General features: G+C 39.5%; 1 protein-coding gene across 1 annotated transcript in view; it reads right to left on the bottom strand.

Moving 5' to 3' along the window:
* The window catches only part of CD5 (CD5 molecule), a 41151-nt gene that overhangs the window by 8830 nt on the left and 11952 nt on the right, over positions 1–20369 (bottom strand). Inside the window, exons 2-5 of the mRNA XM_089523413.1 lie at positions 14062–14100; positions 12016–12306; positions 10539–10610; positions 7895–8185 (exon numbers count right to left, since the gene is read on the bottom strand). Of these exons, the coding sequence (XP_089379539.1) occupies positions 7895–8185; positions 10539–10610; positions 12016–12306; positions 14062–14100 (693 nt within the window). The remainder of the gene's footprint in view (positions 1–7894; positions 8186–10538; positions 10611–12015; positions 12307–14061; positions 14101–20369) is intronic.

Raw genomic sequence — 20369 nt, 5'->3', positions numbered from 1 at the left:
CAGGGAAGGGAAAGCTCCTCATGAGGAGGCATCTGATCTCACCCAGGCAGGGAAGGGAAGGCTCCTCGCGAGGAGGCATCTGATCTCACCCAGGCAGGGAAGGGAAGGCTCCTCATGAGGAGGCATCTGATCTCACCCAGGCAGGGAAGGGAAGGCTCCTTGCGAGGAGGCATCTGATCTCACCCAGGCAGGGAAGGGAAAGCTCCTCGCGAGGAGGCATCTGATCTCGCCCAGGCAAGGAAGGGCTCTGATCAATGGGGGGGGGGGGGGGTAGAGCCTTTCTCCCTCCCTTTCTCAAATGGAATCTGCCTTCTCCTCCAACCCTGGAAAGAGAATCTTTGGGAAGAGTGCTCCCTCCCTGCTTTTCCAGCAGCCTCCTTCATTGATCTCTGTGCTCTCTGAAGGGATTCTCCCTGGCTGTCTTGGGAGACATGAAGAGGGGATGCTGTCATGCAAAACCTATCCCATAGTTCCTCTGGAAAGAGCTTGGGTTTCCTAAATTCGCTTTCCTAAATTCGCTAAATTCACAAACAGTCAATGAAATGGAAACGATGCCAAAAGATAAATCGCTTCCTTAAAAATAACGTTAAAGAAATTAGGTATGGGAGAAAAGTTTAGAGGATTGATAGATCAGTTATATTTAAATAATACAGCAGTAGTAACAATAAATGATGGAATAACAGAACAAATTTCAATTTCTAGAGGAACAAGGCAAGGATGCCCTCTTTCCCCGGTTTTATTTGCAATAATTATTGAAATATTAGCAAATATTATTAGGGAGGATAAAAATCTGGAAGGAACTGGGATGAGAAAATTGAATAAGATAAGTTTATTTGCAGATGATACTCTATTAACAATTAGAGACCCCTTGGAAAAAATGAATAATGTGAAAAACCATTTAAAGGAGTTTGGACAAATGACAGGACTAAGAGTCAATTGGAATAAATCAGAGCTAATGTTGTTCAATTATCCAAAAACGGAAGAACAGGAATTTGTAAAGGATGGAAAGATAGATATAAAGGTAAAAGATACAATTAAATATCTAGGAATAAAAATTACAAAAAATCTATACAAATTAGAGGATCAGAACTATAAAAAATTAAGAATAGAAATCAAAAGGAAATTAGAAGAATATAAAAATATAAAATTATCATGGTTCGGTAGAATCACATTAATAAAAATGAAAATTCTGCCTAAGATTAATTTTTTGTTTAGGATGTTGCCAATACAAATATCAGAGGTTGAAATTAAAAATTGGCAAGTATTAGTGAATAACTATTGTAATGGGAATAAAAAAGCAAGGATTAATAAAAGATATTGGTATAAACCCCAAAAAGAAGGAGGTTTGGGTCTCCCAAATTTAAAATTGTACTATAACGCAAACCAAATAAGATATATTATAGATGGAATCATAGAGAAAGGGGAATTAGATTGGTTAGAGATGGAAACAACAGGAATAGAGGAAACATTGGAAAATATATTTTTTAAAGAACTTACTATGAAAGAAATGAAGGAAATAGAAAACCCCTTTTTAAAGAATATATTAGAAATTTGGAAAAAAAATAAAGAAAAACTAATGCCAGCTATTTCACCTTTAACACCAGTTATAATGCTAAAAAATTTTCCAGTAAATTTAAAGGAAGAAGTAGGGAAATTAGTAAAAGGTCAAGAAATATATAGGATAAAAGAATGGATGAAGACTATGAGGGAGAAAGGGAAAATAAAGGAGAAATTGCAAGGATCAAAATTAACTTGGTATAATTGTATTCAATTGGAACAATGGATAAAGAAGTATGAGAAAAATATAGGAGAGATTAGAGAATACACAAAATTTGAACAGTTGATTAGGCAAAGAGAAAGTATAGAGGCAAATGAAACTTTGAAAGGGGTCACAAGTGAAATATATAAATTATTATTAAAATATAATGAGAAAGAAGATTATTTAAAGACAACATGGGAGGATGATTTAGTACAAAAAATAAATGACCACGAATGGGGGGAAATTTGGAATCAACGCCATTTAAAATTTTATTCTATACGAATAAAAGAGAACTACTACAAAATAATTTGGAAATGGTATTTAACGCCTGTAAGGTTAAGTCATATAAATAAGAATTATTCAAGGTTATGTTGGAGAGGGTGTCAAGAGATAGGCACTTACATGCATATGTGGTGGGGTTGTAGAACCGTAAGGAAATTTTGGCAAATTGTATTTGAGGAGATAAAAGAAATAACAAAAATTGATTTAGAATTTAGTCCAAAGATAGCATTATTATCTTTATATGATAAAATTAACTGCACCCAAGTTATAAAGGATCTAATTACAAATTTATTAACAGCGGCGAGATTAATGATAGCAAAAAAGTGGAAAGACCAGGGAGATTTACAAATACAAGATTGGTATAGAGAGATTTGGCAAATAGCAATTAATGATAAGTTAACTAGTGAAATTAAGTTTAGAAGAGGAATAATCAAGAGAAATGATTTCGAAGCAATATGGAAAACATATGTACAAAAAGTTTTAGGAAAAGAAGGAGGTGTTTTACCACCAGAGGAAGAGTTACAATTCTGGAGATAGAGTAATAAGAAGATAGGCTCGGGTGATGGGGAGCACTTGGGGGAATGGGGGAATTATGAAAAATATATGATGAAAAGAAATATGAATTAAAGTTAGATAAAGTAGTAAAGAATGGAATATAAAGGGATATATTATATGTATGGGGAATATAATGTAAAAGTCTTTTTTATATATTATTGTAAGGTGAATTTAATCAAGATTTTATCAATTTATTATAATAACATGTATTAATTTCATTCTACCAATAAAAAAAAAAAGGAAAAAAGAAAGAAAAAAAAAAAAGATAAATCGCTTCCAAATATTCCGGAGTAATGTTACGTCATTCTGACGTGCTATTGATTGACAGCTCCAAATAAGGTATGGAGGAGAAGAATCGCTTTATTTAAACACCGATTTCATGCCAAGTAGGAACGCTTGCAGGTAAAAACTTCGATTTAAATAACCAGATGGGAACGATGAACAAAGCGATTCAGATAGCGGGATAAGAACAGTGTTATTTTGAATCGATTTTATTAAAAACGTTGTATTTTAAATCGTTTGAAATCTTAAGTGGGAACAACCCCTTTGTTTCTGATCTCAGAGGGAGCAACTTGCACTGCAGGCAGTGGTGTGGAACGGCACAGCAGGATACTGGGTAGACTACTACCTGGCATCCCTCCAGAACATGCAGGTAGCTGGGGGATGTTGGGTCAGCTTCGGGGCCGGAATACTCCAAGGGCAACCTAGAATATTCTGGCCAATGTAGTCCAGCACTAAGTTAAGTAGCAAATATAGAATAATTGCCATTATGTTTACAACCATGACAATTGTGTCACAATAGTTACAGAGATTATGTATGCATGATCTCTACTTAGTCACAACTGCAACACTATCGCCATGAGTGTAACTCACCATCACTATCACCTGCTGTACTAGACATCAGCTGTATGGGGAGAAGGAGGTTTGTTCTGCAGGCGATCCCAGCACAGGTGAATGACATTTCCATCAGACTTGGTGGGATCAGACCAGGAAAGGTTACATAATTAAATACTTATGTAAGAAGCTGATATAGAATTTTTGTTGTTGTTAACTGCCCTCAAGTCGATCTCAAGAATACTGGCCTAAATAAATAAATAAATAAAAGCAATCACAACAAAATAAATAGGTAATAATTTGCTTCCCTTTCATGACACTTAAGATCTGGCTGCTTCATTGTACTCACCTTCAGAAAACTGGTATTGCATCTCTGAACAAGAACAACCCCTTTACTAAATATTTTAATAACAAAAATGAAGCCATCTTTTAATCTGTAGCACATTATAGCACAGTTCATGCTACACAGCTATAGCACTATGATTTCATTTCAACTGCCATGGCTACATTCTATGGAATCTGGGGACTTGTAATTTGGTAAAAGGCACCAGAGGAACTCTCTATCTGAGGATTATAAATACCTCCTCCCTAAATTGTATGGTTCTATAATTGTGTATTATGAAAGGGCCAAGGGTCCAGAATCCTCTTGGTTACTTAGAACCTTATCGCATCAGTGCCTGAAACGTTTCTATTCTGTTCCCAAAACGTTTCAAGAGGTAACGTTATGGGAACGGATATTATCGCATTCGAAAATGTAAAGCGTTCTGAGAACGCAACGGGAACACAATTTACCACATTTGTCCTTATAGGAAGCGTGATAAGTATGAGAACGTTTCAATATTCGCGCATGCCTTGTAATGATGACGTAATCACTCTACTGTTCCTTTTCACCCGGAACTGAATCGGGTGACCTTTTGTGGGGTGTAAAGATGGCGTCTAAGGAAGTGTTTTTGGAGCTACTGTGCAGTATTATAAAGATTGATGAAGAGCAAAGACGGAGGAGAAGAAGTCACACTGCAAAAACTCTATTTCTCTTGAAGCAACGAAAAGCTGCTTTAAGAAAATTGTTAATTTTAGCTGGCGGTGGAAATGTAAATATTACCGCTTGTCTCACATGGATGTCCACCTGGCCACCTAAACATTGGGAGTAACTTCATGACAATAAGGGCTGTCATACTCTCATGAAGTGTGGTGGACTCTCCTTAGAATTCTTCCCACAGAGACTGGATGGCCATGTGTCAGGGTTGCTTTGATTGTGATTTCCTGCATGGCATGGTGTTGGACTGGATGGCCCTTGTGGACTCTTCCTACTCCACGATGCTAGAAAATGCTTCATTATGGATGTGAAGAAAGAATTAAAAAGACACAAAATATAACGTCCCCATACAATTTTGTTGTAACCGGCCTCTGCTGGCTCATGTTTTTTCAACCTTACATTATTATATTCCCTCCTCGACATGCAAAAAACTCCATTTTTAAAATGAAAGCATTGTATTCTGATCCATGTCATCAGGGAATACCGTGGTCATGACCATCCATTAACACACAATTCATCTTGAGGATTGTTGTGGTAAATTTAGTTAATTTCACTTTCCTAACAAAAAGCTCCATGTCAGGATCTTTTTAACTACTAAGATAAGGTTACATATTATGGATGACATGAAAATCTAAGAAAGGTGCAAGATAAGAAGTCAACAATCATCAACACTTTACGTATTTTACGCACCACGTACAACATACCAGTAATACAGCTTTTGATCGTATTGGACCTATTTGCTGCAGTACTAAGTTTTGGCCCATTGTTACTGAAATGATACCTCAACCACATTGTTTTATTTATTATGTCATCCATCATGTATTGTGACAACTAATCATTAATGCAAAAAAACTACTACAATCATCTTTATGACCATACATAAAGATGACATACAGTGTATTATTGTCCATGAGTACCACATGCACAGAAGGAAAGGATTTCCCAGAAAAAAATTGTTTTCAAACACTGCCTTGATTTTTTATATACACATATAGACAAACACACACACACACACACACACACACACACACACAAATATGTAATATATAAATAATATATATATTACACACACACACACATATATATTATATATATATAATATATTACACACACACACACATATATATATGTAATATAGATATAATATATAAATATACATATATATTGCCAGTTATCTATATATACAAACATTGATATAATTTAATAATCTATATAGATGTCATGTATATATGTGTGTGTGTGTGTGTGTGTGTGTGTGTGTGTGTATATATATATATATATATATATATAAAAAAACATGTTTTCTATTTATTACATATTTCACATATGTTTCTTTTATATATATATGTATATGTTGTATATACGTATGTATGTATATGTATATATAGAGAGATAGAGACAGAGCGAGAGAGAGAGAGTTTTCCATATACATATATATAATACCATAATTATACACACATCTATCTACACATAGCCCTCACAAATGGTGGGGCTTGATTTTTTTTCTCTATTTATTTTACTTGATGAGTCCCAGGGAGAGCAAGAAAACCGATGCTCTAGGAATGGGGAGGAATGCAGGGAGGGAAGTCCGTTCAGCCAATCAAAACAAGGCAGATCATGAGAACGGAAGTAATAACGGATTACATTACCGCTCTCACATTTCTTGGACCGTTTTAAAAACGTTTCCACAAGCTTGGATCACTTTCTCATCCGTTCCCTCCGAGGAACACATATGGAACGCTTTGAGGGGTATGTAGAACGCGATGGGAACCCGATGGGGACATAAACGTGCGGTAAAGTTGAAAGTGTTCTGTTCCAATCGGGTTCCAAAAACGTTCTCGGAACGCGATGCGATAATCCTCTTACACTGGCACAACTACTCTCTGGGCATTGTATCTAGAACCTCCTCACCCAATGTCCTTTTCCTGTGTGTAATGGTACCTGGAAAGCACCTAGGCACAGCTCCACCCTTTTTACACTGGACTGACCATGAGTGCTCCAGCATGCATTACACAGCTGCAGAAAGGAGCAGGCTTTGCCCTCCACCACAAGTACACTGGTGTAGCTTTGTAAATGGACAAATAGAATCTCCTATCTAACCTGAAAATCACTTCCATTCAAAATCTAGTCTCTATGATGGCTATGAACCTCAGTGTTAGCTGATAGCCACTGAATGTGAATAGAATAAATGGTGTGTTTCAAATTTCCTTTTCAGATGGTAAAGGTAAGAGCTAGGCCACACAATACCAGATGGTAGACTGAAGGAGAAACAATCTTGGCTGTGATCTTTCACACTGGTGGGTTATAGACCGCCCATTTGGGGCAGGCTGCACCCGCCCCTTTCCCCGGTGTATCAGGGCCTCAGCTGCCAGAACGGCAGCTGCTGAGGCCCCGATCCGCCGCTTTTCAGGCTGCGGGGAAGCAGCAAAACGCCGCTTCCCTGCAGCCTGAAAAGGGGTGTCCCTGGGGCTTCAAGCCCCAAGGACACCCCGCGGCGGCGGGGAGAAAGAGAAAGGGGCCACGGCCCCTTTCTCCATTGCTTCACTGGGCGCAGCCGTCTGAAGGCTGAGCCCAGCGAAGCAAAGTGCCGCCGCAAACCAGGAAGGAGCTCCGAAACGGAGCTCCTTCCTGGTCCGCGGAAAGGGCGCCCTAGGCGCCCTGGCGCAGACCGACAACGTTACATCCGCGCTGCTTCGTGTAGAGGCAGCGTGGTCGTGACGTCATCATGGCGACCCCTTTGTGGAAGGGGAGCCGCCATTTTGTACGGACTCAGTCCTTACTAGGGTTAGGGGGGTGCGGAAGCACCGCACCTTCCTAAACCTAGTACGGACTGACTCCGTACTTTAATGGCGGTCTGTAACCCACCACTGTGGAGGTTGTTCCCCCTTTAAGAATATTCCCCTATATATATATATTTAAAAATTCCTTTAGCCATTAACATAGCAAACCCTTTGTTTGCTAGCTTACAACATGCAGGGATATTTTAACATGGAAGAGGAGTCAAAAATAAGACTCTTTCCTTGAAATCTGAAGTCGTGCAACCTTTTTGTTTGTTTGTTTGTCCCCCCCCCCCTTCCACAAATGGACACACATTCCATTTAAATTAACAATCTTTCTTGCAGATATGGAAAATATCTTTTTTTTAACTTCTTCATACCCCATTTTTTCTTCTACTGTCTTAATCACAATTTCCTGTTTATCTTTCCATCATGATTCTTTATAGCTTTGTCCAATATATTTAAGCCTTCTTTCTCTAAAGACATCAAATAAGATATATTGTTTTATATATTTAAACACATAAACAGACTTTAGAACTTAGAACCTTGGTAGAACTATCAACAATTAAAGTGATGAAGGAAAAGAAGAACAGAGATTGACACTACACTACAGCAATTACTGTACTTGTTCTCCCAGTCAGCCTGGCTTACCTGAGCATTTCACCAATGTAAGGCATGGTTTAGTCCTATTCAAACAGTGCAAACTGAGGTTTTTTCTCTCACACTGCACTTTCTCCCAGTGGATGGGCAATGGCTTCTTGCTGCCCAGGCCCTTCAGTTCTATTGCAGCTTCACAGTCTGCTCCTTCACAGACCCTAGGTACCAGATCTTTCCACCATTTCTGTAAGCCCAGGCAAACCATTTCCCAATGGCCTCCAAACTTGAGCTCTACAGTCCCAGAGCACAATGCAGTTCCATCTTCTAGCATTATCACTGTAGTATCTATAAGAGAAAGGAATGAGGAAAGTGAGCAAAGGACACTGTAGCACTACAGCAATGACTAGCATGAGGAATGAGCTGCAAGTTCACAATTTAGATGTGAACTTTCCCCATGGAGACATTTGATAGCCTTCAGAAAGTCACTGTTTCCACTGCAGGTGGTCTGAAATAATAAAACAGCCTTATAGCCTACCCTTGCTATAGAAGGGATTATGGGTTGGGGCAGGGTTCTAAGGGCTTTATCACACAAGATAAGTAAATCACACCTCTGTGTGGGGCTTACTGCATGATGCTGTTCCTCATCGGTTGTCCTCCCATGGGCACCCATTGGAAACAAATTTTTTGTTTTTAACACAGAAAATCAGTTAATTGCCACCTGTTCCCACTTCTGTTGTGCCATGATTTCCAGTGGTATGTTCAATTGCACTTAGAGAAACATCAGTCCACATTATCAAAGGGAGGGAGAAAGGGTGGACAGATCCCAGGAAGCTGAGCGGCCAGGGAAACTGGTAATCCATGGGGCTGGGGGCAGCTTGGTGTGTGGTGTTTATCACACTATACTCTTATAGTGCTACTATTCCACTTTGACTGCTCTAGCTGCCGCCTGTTGCATTCTGGGATTTGCAGTTTTAAGGAGGGGTATTTAGATTTCTCAGGCAGAGTGCCTGAGAATTCTAAATACCCCTCCTTAAAACTGCAAATCCCAGAATGCAACAGGCGGCAGCTAGAGGAGTCAAAGTGGAATAGTAGCACTATAAGAGTATAGTGTGATAAACATCTATGAGTGTTTGTGAGAGAGCTGGGGTTAAGAAGATGGGGCCGGCTCAGGCTGGTGGTGGGGGACCACTCCAGTGGGAGCAGGAGGGAGAAAGAGTGATGTACAGGATATGGCCTGAGGGTTAGGAATGGACCCAAAGGGAGCATGAAAGGGGTGAGGAAGCCTCTTGGAGAGGCAAGAAGGAGGGGAGCCTTCATCTCCTCTGGGATCTCTACCCAGATGTCACTGTCACATTCCACAGATCACCCCAAGGCTCAGCCACTTCGTCTTGAAATCCTGCCTCTCTCCCTTAGCACTCATGAATATTTAAAACCCAGCAGCTATGAGAGACGACCTCTCACTATGTTGCTATAATGCCTTGTTGTTCTAATGTCCTCATTCTCTCTCTCACCTAAGTCTGCTTTTAGTTTAATTTATATTTGTGTGGCAGGGGAATCTGTGTGTGTTTGTGTGCAGATGTGCCAAACTAGGAATAGTACTGCATGGTGCTGGGTGGGCAGTGTTAAATGCTATCAAATATTGAGTGTGATAAAGTTTTTGTGGGAATGAAGTCTCCAGTGCTTCGATGATTGTGTGAAGGTGAGATAGGGAAGAGAACAGTTCCAATTGAACAGTTCTGTTCAAAACAGCACTGTTCTAATGGGATAAGAGGCTTGTGTGATAAGGTTAAAAGTGTTATATAATTCACTAAGATAATCAACATTTTTATTTGGGATTTAAACACACATACAATTGTGCTATGTTCACATTACTATTTTTATTTTATTTTCTGGAACAAGATTCTGAACAATTTCTCTGAACTGGGCAAATAAGCCAAAGAAATAAAAAAGGGGGGTGGGAGTGCAGTGATAGATGATTCCACCAGTCATAGATAATTCCATCATATTTGCATTGTAAGGCAATATGTAAATTCAGTAAATCAACAGATGAATAAATATGTTCCTAGAGAGTTCTGTTTGCATCCAAATAAACATAAGTGGCAGCTTACTTCAGACCTTCCTGTTCAATTTGAAAAGGTTGGGAAGTCAGCAAACAGGAATGCTGGAAGGTGGAGAGAGAGTGAGAGAGAGCTGTCCCTTTCCCTTTCCCTTTTTCACCCTCACAAGTAGAAGCCTCAGGGCTCTTCCAGGCTAATCTAAAGAAATGTGAGTTTTCATGATATGGCGCCTCAGGTTTTGCTGGGTTTTGCTTTCTAGATCCACAGTGAGGATGGCATAAGCATAGAGCACTGTATTTCTCCCCCCCTTTCCTGCTCACATGATGCCTAGTTGGTTTGTCACTCTCCCATATAGATTATGAACTGGATTCAGAGACTCTGTGAAGTTAAAGAAATATCTACTCACAGAAAGGGAGGGGAGAGGCATTTTTCAATGATTCCCTCTTCCCACTGAAGCTTTCTCCCAACTGGCTTGTGCCTGAAAGTCATCTTTGGAGAATGGAAAGGGGTGCCAAAGTCTATAGGAAGACCCTATGAATGTGAACCCTTCAAGATCCCTGGTCATCCACTGCCCTGCCCAGGTCTTGCAAAGTCAGGGCCATGGTTTCCTTCCTTTAATCAATCTACCACATAGTTCTTACCTATGGGCTTTGAAGAAGTCATGAGCAGTGTTGTAGTTGGTTCTGGTTGCACAGTGGGTGCTTGCATAGGATCTGAAATTACAAATGCAAACCCAAGGCTATGTTATTTTGGAAAAAATGAATTCAGCCCAAGTAAGAAAGAGGAAAAACAGCTGTAAAATATCAGCAATCCGACAGATCCTTCCTATCTGGGTATGACTGGCTGACAGCAAGATGAACATTGCATCAGTCTTGCTCTTTCTATCTTGTTTACATTTTCAAAAATATATTGAAATATTTAAATGTTTTTTTACTTTTGCTTATTCCACACCTTGTTTATTATATATTTATTATATTTATATCCTACTTCTCTTTAATGTAATTTAAATTACTATATATAAAAAATGCCCCCATGTAGTCTCCCATCAAAGCATTGCTTAGCTTTAGCAGGATTGTTGCATCCTGTATGTCTGAGCTTAACTCCCAGTGCCCGTGATTTTAAGCCTGAAACTAGGGACAACCCCTTGTGATGTCACAGGGTGATTGATCCAGGTGATTTTATTAAGTATCAACCACAGTTACACAGAGTATGGCCACTCACACAAGCAGAGATCCTGCATTGGGAGATGTAGTTAGAATGTTTCTCAGTGTTACCCTCCAAAATCCTAGCTGTGAAGACTCATAGTCCCCTGCCAACATAGCCATTTCCAAGACAAGAGAGAGAGAGAGAGAGAGAGAGAGAGAGAGAGAGAGAGATGGTAAGTGATGACATGTCTAGCCCTCTCTCGGTCACAGGGAATGCTGAAACAAATAGCTGCAGTCAGAGACCTCTGTGTGGTCCTGTACGGATCCTGTGGCACCTGTCTATCTCAGTCCTGGCAAGTGGGAGAGGGCTGGACACAACCCTATTTCTCAGTGCCTTGGAAATGGCTGTGTTGGGGGTAGGGGTGACAAGGTTGCAAGGACAAAGCTTTGGAGGCACGTTTGATTGCTGTGGTCACGCAGTGGCTACACCATGATCTGGAATAATTACAATGTCATAAATCAGGCTTCCAATATCATAATTACTGGACAGGATGCCAACCCAAGTCTAACAAATGAGGAAAATAATAGATACAACTTTCAAGACAGTGCTCTCACCCTGAGCTTCTTTCACTTTGCTCTGAGGAATGGAGAAAAAAGGTTGATGTCCTGAAATGTACCAAACCTAACCCAACCATATTCCAGGAATAGGGCAGTAGAGAAAGTTTAGAATACTGTTACAAGCAAGAACCAATTGCAACCCTCTAAAGCTAGATTTCCCCTCTGGTTCAAACCAAACCACACTGAAAGCTTGCAGAATCTGTTCTTCAGATCTTGTCCTAGAACTGAAAAAGGTTACGCTTTGTACTAAAAGTGGTGACAGTACTTCCAAAGCACATAGAACCCACTGCTCTTAAATGTCATGCCCATCTTACCCAAAGCGACAGTACAAAACAGGAAGGCAGGTTGCATCTACCTTGACAAACCACACCCAGATGATAACTGCAGTTGGATTCCTGCCATGTACAGTCCTTGAAGGCTGTTGCATTTGCTTGGCACTCCCTCAAGCAAATTTCTTGCTTTTCTGGTTCTTTGGAAAATGGTGTCACAATTCCAAAGGGGACACCACAAAGAAGTTGTTTACAGGCAAGTTCTGCATTTTGTAGTGACCAATGTACACCAGAAATTCTCTTCCATTTGCCTTTGTGGTGCATTTCCAGCAACCCGGAACATCTGGAGCCAATGCCATCAAGTCTCACATCCCACTCTGTTTGAGAAACATTGAAATTTTAACAACCTACCAGACAGAACTCTGTGGAACACAACATTATTCCCCCCCACAAGACAGGGAAGTTATTTTTTAAGACTACCACTCCCAAGATCCACCAGCCAGGAAAGCCATCATCCCCTGCTTTCCATTCTCTCAGTGCCACATAACTCTCTTGCTGAAGTAAAAAGGATTTTAAAGTGCTTGACTTTGGCCATGTTTCTTATTAAGAAATATGGAAATTGTATATTAAGTACATACTTCAAGTATTTATGTCACTTTTCAGGAGCACCTCACAAAGTATATGAAGGTACTAAAACAGTAGGCATCAAAAAATCCATCTATCTGTTGGGGTGTATGTGCATATAGGCAAAAGAGGTAACTAATTATTTGTCTTGGAGAAGCTGTATCTGCTTATTCTCCCCTCAAGGCAGGATGAAATGCCAACTCAGACACACCACACGATAATGAAAAACCTGACTGAGTTACTCATAATCTTTTCAAGAATAAAAAAATGACAGTTTGAACCATGTATGGTAAAATGGTCTTGAAATTTTGGACATAACATACAAATGCAAAAATGGGAGAGAGTGTGGGTGAAAAGTTTGAAAGGCTTATACTGAGTTATGATCTTAAAGAGATTTTTTATAAAATTGTGTATTGTTTGTACACGACACCAGAGAAATAATCTAATATGTATAAAGGATCATCAAACATATGTTGGAAATATAAAAAACTGGAAGGGCCTTTTAATCATATGTGGTGGAAATGTGAGATCACTAAAGATACTGGATTCAAATAGTTTGATGCAAAAGAAATTATTGAAACCTTATGTTTGTTTCTGCTGCGCAGGATGGATGAAATATTGGAGAGGTGATATAAAAAAAATACAATATATGTCACTGTTGTGGCAATTGTATATGCTCAGAAATGGGAGAATGATTTCATTCCTATGAAAAAAGAGGGACTACACAAAGGGAAGGAATTAGTAGAGATGGATAAATTGTCAGTTCTGATTCAAGAAAATTCATTAACAAAATTTTGGGGAAATTGGAAATTGTTAATTGACTTTTTGATAAGTAACAAAGATGATTTGATGATCACTGGTTTTATTAATTAATATGAAATAAATATACAGAAGAAGGATAATTAATGATGAGAACAAAGAGGGATGGAACTATTAATGAGTTGTACCTGTAGAAGAGATAGTTGGAAATCATCTTTTAAAAATGTTTTTCTAGCTGTAGTTTTTGTTGTTGGCTGTTTGTTTATATAATTAGTAGTCTGTAACTGTTATTTGTGCTGTGTGTGTGTTCTCTCTCTCTCCTTTTTTTTTGCACTTTTTGTTCAATAAAAATAATTATCAAAAAACCCAAACAAGTTGATCCATGCAAACACAAAACAAATGCTAATACCTATTTTTTCTTATTCAGATTTGGCTGTGTTTCCATGGGGCTTACTCCCAAATGATTATGCTAAGGATTACAGCCCTAATCAGGGTTGGGTTGAGATATTTTGCTGTTTAAATGCAAATATCCTTATTCCTCATTCCAAGCAGACACCATCTTCTGCAGCACTTGCACCTACAGGTGAGGCTAGGCCAGACTGCGGTGTCCTCCAACAGAAGATTATGGTTAGTCTGGATAGGAAGAAAGATCTCAGGAGTAATCCCATAGTCGCTGCTGCACAATATCTGCTGCCTGAGATCACCACTTTACTTCAGTTCACTGAACATATTATCAGTGGAATACTGACCTTCTGGGCTCTCTCTCTGTCTGCCGTCACAAGTGACCCCTGCAAAGAAAATAATACAGCAAAATAAATCCAATAAAAATCTATGAGCTGATCTTCTCCCACTGTGTCTACCCACTTCCCCCTTATCAATTCAGAGAAGCACTGCAAGAAAACTTTCCACCCACGGTAAGTGGGGAATTGGGCAGATCGGAACAGGATTCACTGTGTAACACTGTAACTATAGTGCAGACTTTTCCATCTTAATTAAAATACTCGTAAGAATAAGAATAAGAATATGCTGCAAAATATGTCAGTGCTAATAATATTGTGTTTCACAGGTTAAGTTCCATCAAGTCCATTCTGCCCAGGGATCTTTTCATACTGCATAGTTGCAGCACTAGGAAGCATCCTGTGGAGTCGTGGGGTTTGTAGTTTGTTCAGAAGCACCAGAGGAGTTCTCTGGCTGAGAATGCTGAATGGTCTCCTAGGATTCCACAGGATGCAGCCATGGCAGTTCAAGGGGAATCACAGTACTATAACTGTAGTTTGAATAGGTGCCAGGTCAGTACAAAACTGAGCTCAGCTTTTCTTTATATAACCCACACATTTAAATGATGTGATAGGCAACATTACCACTGGACAGTTTTGTAGACATGGGCTAGAATCCTGTTGGAGAGTTCCAAATGCACAAGCACTGCAGTCACAGTGTTACACATGGTGACCAGATGTCCTAACCCAAAGGCGAACAAGTCACTGCAAAGTGTAGGAGATTCAAGAAAAATGTAGAACATTACAAAATAAAAGCTACAAACACTCATATAAATATAAATTCATGCTTTTTGAAATTCCTCCTGGATAGAAGTTTGAAATGTAGGACATGTTTGGCAAAAGGATGATGTTTGGTCACCCTGGTGCTACACAGTGAATCCTGTCCTCATCCTCCCAATCCCTACTTACCAGGCAGTAGCCACTGTGATGCTGGTGATCTGTTCCCCTGTAGATTGAGAAGCATTTAACTGTTGTTCCCACCCCTTCCACTGAGCAATTTCTGCTGCAACAAGCAGAAGCAGGACCTCTTTTGCAATTCCCCCTCATGCTGAGGATTGCTAATGTGGGGGAAATGACCATCATTCAGCATCTTGATCGACAGGGAATAGACCCTCACTGATCACTGTGGCTGCTGCCAAGTAAGTGGGGATTGAATGACTTTCACAGTCTCTGTGTGTATCCCCTAAACTAGAGGCTGTATAAGATCATGAACAGAAAAAGAACTCATGAATGCATCTTTCTAGGTTACGCATTTGTAACTGCCCAATGGGCAGCCATAATTTGCAGGAGCCCTTTTATCATTCGAAAGCAAAACAAAAAACCCCAAAACACACACTCAGATCCCTCTACACAGGGGCAAAAAAAGCTTAAGTCCTGTTTATTTCATTGGGTCTGTTCCGGGAGAGTTTATCGATTATACTATATTTTCAGCAAGCAATGCCAATTTTTTATTTCAGCCAGCAGCTAATTTTCAATGAAATACTGGTCTTATCAAAGGACAAAGGTAAGTGGAATCAGATAACCTGTATTACTGCTGTTTCCCGAGCCCGTATTAATGGGGTACACTTTGATCTGACCACAGGTAATTGAAAATCATTATTTTCATGTCACACTGTCATTAAGTACACACATGAGGAGGTGTAAAGCAGATCTTCCTTCCATTAGGGTCACAGAGAATGACTATACAAAACTCATTGACCAGAACCAGTAATTCACATTATAAATGCCTTTCTCCCTCATCTTTATCTCTGGCACATGAACAATACTTGGTCATATAACAAAATGAAGCAATGTATTTGTATTTGTAATGCAAATGAGCATCCTGACAGTTGTAGAATTATTTCTGTACACACATAAAAACTCTTCTGAGTGCAGTGTGAATGCCGGATTATACTAAATGTGGCAGAAATAGTGGAAGGAGACACATTGTAATAGAAAAAAGATGGCCACAATATATTATACATGAGCACTGCAAACTTGATGTAAGCAACTCATATTAAGTAACTTTTTTTAAAAAAAAATCCTGATTAGAATATTTACTTGTGTTTACATTTTGAACACATATTACCTATTTAGGAGGCTCTACTGAAATTGATGAGAAAAGTACAAAGGAGCAAATTTAGGTTATTCCCATTCAGTCTAGTTGTATGCATGTCAGATATATTCCTTGCAAATGTACATTGTGCTCTTTTTTCTTCTTTAATCCAAGTCAGCTATAGCAGTGGTTCTTAAACTTCTTGCTCTTGTGACTCCCTCTTACATGTACATGCGGACATCAGGGAGCCCCCTGCTTGACATAATATATCTCCTTAGTGTGCATATTTTTGTTTGTACATTCATATATATTCACATTTTAGCATTTTATAAGGAAATAACATTGTCCAATTTAGAAGTTTTATTTAAATAAAATCAATACTTAACACATGTGTAAATTTCACATACTGTCTCATACACAGCCACACTCACGCAAGCCAGTACGCACAGATATGTACACACTCAGTCATATTCTTTAATTCTTTTTTTCACTCACACACATATTCATGTACTCTTTCACAAATACAGTCACCAAAACACATTCAATTTTTTTTGTACAGAATATGCAAGTATATGAGGGCCAGTGTGGTATAGTGGTTTCAGCATTGGACTAAGACTTTGGAGACCAGGGTTCAAATCCAGATCAGCCATGTAAACCCATTGGGTGACCTTGGGCAAGTCACACTCTTTCACTCTCAAAAAATAGCAATGGCAACCCCCCTCTGAAGAAACTTGCCAGGAAAACCTGGTGATAGGTTCACTTTAGGGTTGTCATACATTGGAAATGACTTGAAGGCACACAACAACAAATGTGAGTATACACAAATATGTAAGAAAGAGATGAAGAGTGGGACTAAATGCATGTGTGTGAAAGAGAGACAGAATTGGTGTGGGAAACTGTGTGTGAATGAATGTATCTGAGGAAGGTATGCAAAACTCGGGGTCATAATGTGTTCCAAATCCAAAAATGATCTCAGATTTGCTTTATCACGTACACTTCCCCCCCACTACTTTCCTTTATGTTTCATTGTTGTAATATGTAACTTGAAATGATTCTACAAAGAGCAAGGAAAGGATACAGTCTTTTCGTAGACTTTTCAAAACCCTTTAATATGCTGAAATGTAAAAAGCCGTTCAAAAGCACTAAAAGCACTGGAGCATCAGCATCCGTACTTAATCAAAGCTGGGTAATAAGTGAATTGATAAAAACATCAAATTTGTGAAGGAACTGTGCGTGACACAATATTTTTATTGTGCTTTTCAAATTCTGCACCCAAACCTACATTACAACCAGTTGCAATACTGAAAAAAGGTTTTCTTTTCTTTGCAGGCCGTGTTAGCAGAATGATTGCAGTTTATTCAATTTTTCTTGCTCTGAAAAAATAATTTGCTCGAGAGGAATTCTGACAGGCAAGAGACAGAATTCGTAATTAGTGATGTAGGTTAAAAGCTCAGGTTAGATTTCTGCTCATGTCAGTGGAGCTGTCCTGATTTGTACCAAGGGAATCTTCTCTTAGTTCCCAGTAGGCAGATGTGACAATTAGACCTGCATTGCAGTGACACCTCTCCCTGCTTTTGTGTTTTTCTTTTCCATCAGCTTAAAAGACAAAAAACGTATGCAGTCATCCAAGCAAACACGGCACCACATGGAGGGGAAAAAAGAGGAAGCTCAAGATGCTCTACCTCTGTAAAGTATAAATGCAGCAAATGTATTTGTTAGTGCATCCATCACATAGGTACACCTTTCAGATAACTTTCAGATAATTGGCAAGCATACAGGTGAGCTGACAAAAATCTTCACCTGCTTGAATAAATCCACTGCCCCAAGAAAAGTCCCGAGCCGATGCCAAATCTATCATCGACTTCCAGAGACATTCTGAATACAAGACACGTATTCTGCCTCCTTCCAAAATCAACTGTTATCTGGTTTCAACAAACCCTGCTCATGATGGTCCTCACCTTCCTCCCATCAGGCCAACCATTGCCAGCATCATCTTTATGCTCTCAACCAAAAGCAACAAGGGGGGCAGTAATGGTTATAAGGGCTTGATCTGCTCAGATCCTGTTCAAATTAGATTCGAGGGCTCTGTGCGTATTGTGTTGTTTGCCTTCAAGTAGTTTCTGACATGGTGATCCTATCAAAGGTTTTCTTGGCAAGTTTCTTCAGAGGGGGTTTGCCATCACCATCCTCTGAGGCTGACAGATTGTGACTTGCCCAAGGTCACCTAGTGAATTTTTCATGGCCAAATGGGGATTCACAGAAGTAAAACAAAGCCACGGATGGTACAATCTATAGTGTTATAGATGGAAAAAAAGGATGTAGTAACAGAAATACTGAGAGACAGTGTGGTTTAACCGTTGGACTAGAACTCCTGGAGATCAGTGTTCAAATCTCTACTTGGTCATGAAAACTAATTGAATGACACTGGCGAAGTCACCTTTTCTGAACAAATTTTGTCAAGAAAACCCCATGATAGCTTTGCCTTTGGGGTAACATTAGTCAGAAACAACACAAACAAAATTAAAAGAAAAAAAGCATGTTCCTTTGTTCCTTTTAATTTGAAGACTGACACAGCCTTACATGCAAATGGTCCCTAGGACACAGGACTTTTTACTTTAGCTCCAAGGGGCCTTTACATTCCTCAGGCAAGGCAGACAAAGAAATATTCCCCTAAGGAGGGTATTACATATCCTAGCAGGACTGGCATTCTTGAAGTTACAGTGATACTTGTAGACTGGGAGGAGATGCTGTCCCCAACTTCTTCTCCACTAGTATGAGAGAGGGAAAAGATTCCTATTCTCAGAGAGATGTGTCACTGTCAGAGGCTGGCACAGTTAGGCAATCATATTTATAGTTAGACTATCATATATATCTCTTTGTTGTCGTGTTGTGTGCCTTCCAGTCATTTCCGACTTATGGCAGCCCTAAGGTGAGCCTATCATGGGTTTTTCTTGTCACAACTTGTTCAGAGAAGGTTTTCCATTGCCTTTCCTCTGAAGCTGAGAGAGTGTGACTTGCCCAAGGTCACCCAGTGGGTTACATGGTTGAGCAGGAATCGAACCCTGGTCTCCAGAGTTGAACTCCAACACACAAACCACTACGCCACACTGACTCTCCTCTCTTATATCTCTACCTTGTAACAAATTACTGTTCAGGCTTTTTAAGAACAGAAAAATTAGATAGAGTACAATAGAACTGGGATATACCTTACAGCAAGTTAATACCTGTAAATGTGTTTATATATTATAAAAATAGTATATGGAAGATGAGAAACTCAATAATTAAACACCTTGCCAATCCTCCACAAACCCAGTCCACTAGGGGGCCTCAGGACCCAACTAGACCAAAAGTGAAGTGCCGTTAATGTGCATGTTTTCATTATGTGAGTAGGGGAGCACAGATATGGTGAGGAAGGGAGCTTTAACTCTTTTTCTCCCTACCACAGTCCTGGCAAAAAGACATACTTCCAAAGCAGTTATCTCTCTCTCTTTCGCGCGCACACACACACAGACACGGTCCTGAGGCCCAGCTGCTATTTGCATTGCAAAAGAAGTGCATCATGGTAACTGCATTCACATAATTAATCTAGTTTTGGCCACAGGCATCCATGCTTGCCATTCTTGCCTCTAATGATTATAGATCAGAGTGTCTAATCAACTGGCATTTACATTGCTTGTTAGTATCCTCTGACCATCCCACCCCATGCAAGGAGCTTAGAGCGGGAGCTTGGCTTCAAACAACCTTGTCAAATCTATTAGTTTTAATCTGAGAGACAATGGATCCCACAAGCTTCACAGGCAATGGGAAACCTCCTCTGAACAAATCTTGCCAAGAAAATCCCATATTAGGGTTGCTTTAGGATTGCCATAAGTTGGAAGTGACTTGAAGGCACACAGCACACATACACACGCATGAACAGGTTTAAATTTTTGTGATATGTTTGGAACAGAGTGACACTAAAACGATGGCAGGGAAAAGCACCTGGAAAATAGCACATAATGAATGAAAATTACAGTTATCTAAGTAGCAGCATTTAGACTGGGGAAATTGCAGGAGGAAATGGATTTAAATGCTCCCTCTGAAATGATGCTGTTTTAATTTAAAAAAAAAAGAATCAGAAGAACTGATTTTCCATCATCATATCCACTTTTGTCCTTGTCGGGGATCTGAAATTGTTTCTTTGCATCCAGACACACTGATATTTCTACTGTACCATATATTTGCCCTGCATCACACATTTATATAA

The sequence above is a fragment of the Sceloporus occidentalis genome, unplaced genomic scaffold, assembly GCF_023333645.1.
Source record: "Sceloporus occidentalis isolate IW3139 unplaced genomic scaffold, rSceOcc1.0.p SCAF_4, whole genome shotgun sequence".
NCBI lineage: Eukaryota > Metazoa > Chordata > Lepidosauria > Squamata > Phrynosomatidae > Sceloporus > Sceloporus occidentalis.
This window is presented reverse-complemented; position numbering and strand designations above follow the sequence as displayed.